The 7,596-nt window shown below is 51.6% G+C and overlaps 1 protein-coding gene across 2 annotated transcripts in view; it reads left to right on the top strand.

Annotated features, from left to right (window-relative positions):
* Positions 1–2,902: 2,902 nt before the first annotated feature.
* UBA1 (ubiquitin like modifier activating enzyme 1) overlaps positions 2,903–7,596 on the top strand; it is a 52,359-nt gene continuing 47,665 nt past the window's right edge. The window contains exon 1 of one of the 2 annotated variants that reach the window (XM_063936075.1): positions 2,903–3,010. In XM_063936075.1, the coding sequence (XP_063792145.1) occupies positions 2,912–3,010 (99 nt within the window). In that variant the 5' untranslated portion in view covers positions 2,903–2,911. Of the gene's footprint in view, positions 3,011–6,630; positions 6,725–7,596 lie in introns of those variants that run through there. The other variant, XM_063936076.1, reaches the window with a different exon arrangement.

The following is a 7,596-nucleotide window of genomic DNA, read 5'->3' as shown; positions in this document are numbered from 1 at the left end:
GTGTATGTAGACCCCTGTGTAGAGTAGGTCAGGCTGGATGTCAGGGGGACATGCTGCCTGTATATGAGTGTCTGTAGACCCCTGTGTAGAGCAGGTCAGGCTGGAGAGAGGTCAGGGGGACATGCTGCCTGTATATGAGTGTAGACCCCTGTGTACAGTAGGTCAGGCTGGAGAGATGTCAGGGGGACATGCTGCCTGTATATGAGTGCATGTAGACCCCTGTGTACAGTAGGTCAGGCTGGAGAGATGTCAGGGGGACATGCTGCCTGTATATGAGTGTATGTAGACCCCTGTGTACAGTAGGTCAGGCTGGAGAGATGTCGGGGGGACATGATGCCTGTATATGAGTGGCTGTAGACCACTGTGTAGAGTAGGTCAGGGGGACATGCTGCCTGTATATGAGTGTATGTGGACCCCTGTGTACAGGTCAGGCTGGAGAGATGTCAGGGGGACATGCTGCCTGTATGTGAGTGTCTGTAGACCCCTGTGTACAGCAGGTCAGGGGGACATGCTGCCTGTATATGAGTGTATGTGGACCCCTGTGTACAGGTCAGGCTGGAGAGATGTCAGGGGGACATGCTGCCTGTATGTGAGTGTCTGTAGACCCCTGTGTACAGCAGGTCAGGCTGGAGATGTCAGGGGGACATGCTGCTTGTATATGAGTGTATGTAGACACCCTGTGTAGAGTAGGTCAGGCTTGATGTCAGGGGGACATGCCTGTATATGAGTATCTGTAGACCCCTGTGTAGAGCAGGTCAGGCTGGAGAGAGGTCAGGGGGACATGCTGCCTGTATATAAGTGCATGTAGACCCCTGTGTACAGTAGGTCAGGCTGGAGAGATGTCAGGGGGACATGCTGCCTATATATGAGTGCATGTAGACCCCTGTGTACAGTAGGTCAGGCTGGAAAGATGTCAGGGGGACAAGCTGCCTGTATATGAGTGTCTGTAGACCCCTGTGTACAGTAGGTCAGGCTGGAGAGATGTCAGGGGGACATGCTGCCTGTATATGAGTGTCTGTAGACCACTGTGTACAGTAGGTCAGGCTGGAGAGATGTCAGTGGGACATGCTGCCTGTATATGAGTGCATGTAGACCCGTGTACAGTAGGTCAAGCTGGAAAGATGTCAGGGGGACATGCTGCCTGTATATGAGTGTCTGTAGACCACTGTGTACAGTAGGTCAGGCTGGAGAGATGTCAGTGGGACATGCTGCCTGTATATGAGTGCATGTAGACCCCTGTGTACAGTAGGTCAGGCTGGAAAGATGTCAGGGGGACATGCTGCCTGTATATGAGTGTCTGTAGACCCCTGTGTACAGTAGGTCAGGCTGGAGAGAGGTCAGGGGGACATGCTGCCTGTATATGAGTGCATGTAGACCTCTGTGTACAGTAGGTCAGGCTGGGAAGATGTCAGGGGGACATGCTGCCTGTATATGAGTGCATGTAGACCCCTGTGTACAGTAGGTCAGGCTGGAAAGATGTCAGGGGGACATGCATTGTACCACAAAGAATTCCTAGTGTACGTGAGTACACCTGGCCAATAAAGCTGATTCTGATGCTGCCTGTATATGAGTGTCTGCAGACCTCAGTGTACAGTAGGTTAGGCTGGAGAGATGTCAGGGGGACATGCTGCCTGTAAATGAGTGTCTGCAGACCCCTGTGTACAGTAGGTCAGGCTGGAGAGAGGTCATGAAGACATGCTGCCTGTATATGAGTGCATGTAGACCCCTGTGTACAGTAGGTCAGGCTGGAGAGAGGTCAGGGGGGACATGCTGCCTGTATATGAGTGCATGTAGACCCCTGTGTACAGTAGGTCAGGCTGGAAAGATGTCAGGTGGACATGCTGACTGTACATGAGTGTGTGCAGACCCCTGTGTACAGTAGGTCAGGCTGGAGAGAGGTCAGGGGGACATGCTGCCTGTATATGAGTGCATGTAGACCCCTGTGTACAGTAGGTCAGGCTGGAAAGATGTCAGGTGGACATGCTGCCTGTATATGAGTGCATATAGACCCCTGTGTACAGTAGGTCAGGCTGGAAAGATGTCAGGAGGACATGCTGCCTGTATATGAGTGTCTGCAGACCCCTGTGTACAGTAGGTCAGGCTGGAGAGAGGTCAGGGGGACATGCTGTCTGTATACGAGTGTCTGCAGACCCCTGTGTACAGTAGGTCAGGCTGGAGAGAGGTCAGGGGGACATGCTGCCTGTATACGAGTGTCTGCAGACCCCAGTGAACAGTAGGTCAGGCTGGAGAGAGGTCAGGGGGACATGCTGCCTGTATATGAGTGCATGTAGACACCTGTGTAGAGTAGGTCAGGCTGGAGAGAGGTCAGGGGGACATGCTGCCTGTATATGAGTGTCTGCAGACCCCTGTGCACAGTAGGTCAGGCTGGAGAGAGGTCAGGGGGATATGCTGCCTGTATATGAGTGCATGTAGACCCCTGTGTACAGTAGGTCAGGCTGGAGAGAGGTGAGGGGGATATGCTGCCTGTATATGAGTGCATGTAGACACCTGTGTACAGTAGGTCAGGCTGGAAAGATGTCAGGGGGACATGCTGCCTGTATATGAGTGTCAGTGCAGACCCCTGTGAACAGTAGGTTGGGCTGGAGAGAGGTCAGGGGGACATGCTGCCTGTATATGAGTGCATGTAGACACCTGTGTAGAGTAGGTCAGGCTGGAGAGGTCAGGGGGACATGCTGCCTGTATATGAGTGTTGAGTCTCCCCCTCATTATGTTACCCTGACCCCTAGTCCTCACTCTGGCTGTGGTGGATATCGGGCCCCTCAGTTATACCCCATCCCAGCCTTCTCCTCCTGTCCCCTTCCCCCGGATTCTGGCGCTGCTGAGCACAGCGGGGGAGGGGGCGGTCGCGCCGCAGTGACGTGTGGCTCCACACCTTCCTGACGTCACAGGGATGAGCCGGCGGTCTGACGTCAAATTGCGCGACGCGGGAGACATGGAGGACCGGCCGGCGAGGGACAGTGACATCCCATTGTGTGACACCCGCTCGCAGGTACAGGCGGCGGCTGCAGGGCGGCCCGGGCTCAGGGGGCTGTGTGGGGTGCAGCGGTCTGGGGGCGCGTTGAGAGCGGTATATGCCTGCACAATAGGCTGGGGGGGGGGGCGTTATCCTGTACATGGGGTGTAGTGCTGGCTGGGGGGGACGTGTGGGCCCTGTACCAGCTACACTGGGCGGAGGGAGAGACGTGTGGGCGCTGTACCAGCTACACTGGGGGGAGGGAGAGACGTGTGGGCGCTGTACCAGCTACACTGGGGGGAGGGAGAGACTTGTGGGTGCTGTACCAGCTACACTGGGGGGGACGTGTGGGTGCTGTACCAGCTACACTGGGGGGGACGTGTGGGTGCTGTACCAGCTACACTGGGGGGGACGTGTGGGTGCTGTACCAGCTACACTGGGGGGGACGTGTGGGTCCTGTACCAGCTACACTTGGGGGGGCGTGTGGGTCCTTTACCTTCTGCACTGGGGGAGGACGTGCGGGCCCTGTACCGTCTGCGCTGGGGGTGACGTGCGGGCCCCGTTCCCTCTGCGCTGGGGGCGATAAACATCACATGTCCTATGCCACTCAACAGTGAATGTAATAAGACTGCTGGGTAGGTTTATATGCAGCGCAATAGCGGAGAGATGGTATATAGCTATTGGGGATTGAAACCCCGCCGATTCCATGACTACAGAACCGGCGGGGTTTCACTGAGTTTGTCGCTAAACTTAAAGCACCAATCGGTTATAAGGCAAAATCCAGCCATATCGTCTATTACCCACTGGTCACGTAATCTCTGATCCCACTGCATAACCCACATTGGCTCTACTATACATAAAATATAAAAAATGCTCTGTGAAAAACATAAAACTCAGTACAGGGGGTCGATTCTATTCGGCAACTTAAGAATAGCGCCGGGAATTAGCTCCCGACGCTATTCAATTCAGCTCCAGTTAAGTCGGCGATGTCCCGTTCTCGCCGACTTAACAGGTAGTTTTGTCGGGAGAACGGGCATTCTCCGACTTAACTACCCGCGGCGATGCTGATTCCCGACAGAATCAGCCTCACACCGGCCGCGAGGCAGCACTTTTGTCGGGTTTCTTCTCTCATCCCCCGGGGATGAGAGAAGAATTCCCGACAATTGCGGGTCACTAGCAGCTGAATTGAATAGCGTCGGGAGCTAATTCCCGGCGCTATTCTTAAGTTGCCGAATAGAATCGACCCCCATGACTGTAGAGTATGTAAAGCACTGGAGAATGTATGCTGTATTACTGGTGTGAGATTGGAGGAGGCACATTATACTGTATCTATAATATACCTGGTATGTAATGACCTATATATGCTGTTCAGAATACATCACTGGCTGGGTATGTGATATAGGCATCGGCTGGGCTATAAGTACTATATTCACAATAGCAGTCTGGAGACAGGTGATATGATGGGTAGTTCTTATATGGCTGAATATTTATATTTTTATGGCTGAGCTTTTATAGCAGATCATCTGGGACCTCATCCGTCTGGCTCTGTATACCCATCTCTTTCAGCACCCGATGCTCTTATCCGGCATACAGTATGGGTTTATGTTTCGATATGATGTATATGTATAATACGCACTTTGGTGCTCCCTGTTTATACCGCAGCCCAGCACCTCTCTGCACCATCCCATATGACTACTGCTATATTTTTTTAAAATTAAAACATTACATGAAATATTGCCCTGAAAATATTAATAGAAGGTAGTTTGAGTCGCTGAACGTTATTGTTACTGATACTGAACCAGACTGGGCTGACTGGTAAGCAGTGGTGCTGGTGGGAGATAATGTAGGGGAAAAAGACATTTGGATAGATCGGTGTCTTCCAGCTTCAGTCCTCCGGGACCCCTTACAGCGCATGTTTTCCATGCGATTTGATGGCAGTCGAGATGCCAGCGGTCACATGACCAACCGCAGCATCCCGACACTGAAAATGCTGACTTCGGAAGGGGTTAAGTGTTTATACCCCCTCATCCCCCGTCCTCTAAACTAACCGTCAAGAGGTGGTGTCTAAGGCTAACCCTTGGGGGACCCCCCCAGTCCCTTAATTATTACCTCAGTCCAATCCAGTGTGGATATCCTTTAATCCTGGACTGCAATGGTGGAGTTGGGGAGACAATGATTTACAATCTAAAATCCTCCTGACGACCGTTACAAGTAGCGTGGGGGGGGAATCTTTGTGCCAGAATATTTTACGTATAAGGTTAGCACATCAGTCCGACATACTGCAAGCTCCGTTCAGGTGCAGCTAAAGCTGGGTACACACTGGACGACTTTTTGAACAATATGGCCGATTCCGACATTTCTGAACGACATGTTGTTCAAATCGTCCACTGTGTACGCACTGTGTCGTCAACGATGCGCCCTCCCATGGATCGTTAGCAAGGTCGCCTGTACATGCAGGTCAGTTTCGCCAATGTTGCTGACGACTAGGTGCATATTGTCCAGTGTGCATGCTACGACCGATCGGTTAACTTAGGTTGGATACTTAATTTGGTAGTGGCTGACGACTCCTGTATACTGTTTTGTGAAGTCGCTCAGTGTGTACGCACTATGGGCCTAATTCAGACCTGATCGCAGCAGCAAATTTGATAGCAAATGGGCAAAACCGTGTGCACTGCAGGTGGGGCAGATGTAACGTGTAGAGAGAGTTAGATTTTGGTGGGGTGTGTTCTAACTGAAATCTAAATTGCAGTGTAAAAATAAAGCAGCCAGTATTTACCCTGCACAAACAAAATAACCCACCCAAATCTAACTCTCTGCAAATGTTACATCTGCCCCACTTGATTGCACGCTAGGTTTTTTCGCTGCGGTGCGATCAGGTCAAAACTGCTGTGCACCGCAATGTGCAGGTGCGTCTTACGGGTACAAAGTGGATCATTGCTGAGCGATGGATGTAACGAAGAATCCATTTGCACTCCCGATCGCAAGGAGATTGACAGGAAGAAGGTGTTTGTGGGTGGCAACTGACCGTTTTCTGGGAGTGTTTAGAAAAACGCAGGCGTGTCCAGGCGTTTGCAGGGGGGGTGTCTGACGTCAATTCCGGGCTGAAGTGATCGCAGCGGCTGAGTAAGTTCAGACCTACTCAGAAACTGCACAAAACTTATTTTGTACTGTTCGACTGCACAGGCGATCGCACACTTGCACAGCTAAAATACACTCCCCTGTGGGTGCCGACTATCTGATCGCAGCGCTGCAAAAAGTAGCTAGCGAGCGATCAACTCGGAATGGCCCCCATGCTTTTGCTCATTTGCTAACAAATTTGCTGCTGCGATCAGATCTGAATTAGGCCCGATATAATTTGTCAGGGACTCTGGGAAGTTCAAAGGAAATTGTCTGCCGGTATCGTTCATGTTGTCCAGTGTGTACCCAGCTTCAAAATAGGGATTAATGATCCCTATATAGAGCAATACCAAACCATTTGTGTATCTGTGCCTATGTGTGTGATAGATATATAGTTATAAAGGGAGAGACACTCTAACCCCAGCAGGTAAGGCAGGACCAGCGATCGCTTGAAGCACGCGAGGAAGCTTTATTGCCGTAGGTACAGCATGTCTGTGTGGTATACAGCGGGTGCCCAACGGGCCGTTTCAGCCGTTGCCAGTTTCCCTCAGCTGTTGGGCAGCCGATGTACGCCACCTCTGTATGCAGATACATGCTGTAGCTATGGGAACAAGGCGTCCTCGCGTGTTTCAAGTGAGTGCTGGGCCTATTGTTGTTATTTGGGTGTTTCTATTAGTGTTCCCTCTAGAAAATGTAGAGGGCAGGGCGCCGGACAGCGGGGGCACATGTGTGCGAACACAGCGTAGCAGAAAAACGGGGCATGGCCATGAAACGTTATTTAAGTGGGCGGTGCGGCCCAGAGATGGTATTACAGGGGGCGTGGGCGGCCAGCGGCGTCACTGTTGGGGGGGCTTGCGGTGCTGGGCTTCCCCCAAGGTCTCTCCCACAGCGTGATGCGCACGGCATCTTTACATGATGGGAGGGCAAGAAGTGGGCGGCTGTTTTAGCAGGGCGCCCCAGAAAGGGCAGGACAGATTTTGCCCTTAAAAAATCGGCGCCGTGTTAAAACAGACTAGCGTGAACACTATGATTCTCTCTGAATCTTATAATGAGCTGTTATCCCCGGTATTGAGCGCTGCCTCATAACCCGTTGATATATAGATGCATAGGAGAGACATAGCGGTCAATTTAATTAAATGATAATTTTCCCGGCCAAATCAGCGCTCGGCTTTTTACAGCAGTGGACATCCAGGGTGAAGGCTGCGATATGGTCTGCCGTCAACGACCTTAAAATGTTGCGGCGACGGCAATTCGGATCCTTCACCAGCAACTGAACCCCAACCTAACCCCCCCACCCCCCAATCCATAAAGGGATAGATATAGATACAGAGAGAGAGAGATCTATCTATATGAGAAAGAGATATAGATGGGTATTTATATAGTTATGTATGAGTAGTTATGCATGCAAGTGTGCTTACATCTATATACATTTAAAAAAAAAAAAAAAAAAGACTAGGGTTTGTATATGGCACGTGGCGGGAGGAGGCCCGTGCGTTCCAGCCTGG

This window comes from Pseudophryne corroboree, chromosome 8 (assembly GCF_028390025.1).
Source record: "Pseudophryne corroboree isolate aPseCor3 chromosome 8, aPseCor3.hap2, whole genome shotgun sequence".
NCBI lineage: Eukaryota > Metazoa > Chordata > Amphibia > Anura > Myobatrachidae > Pseudophryne > Pseudophryne corroboree.
The sequence above is the reverse complement of the archived record's forward strand: the minus strand, read 5'-3'. Positions and strand labels throughout refer to the sequence as shown.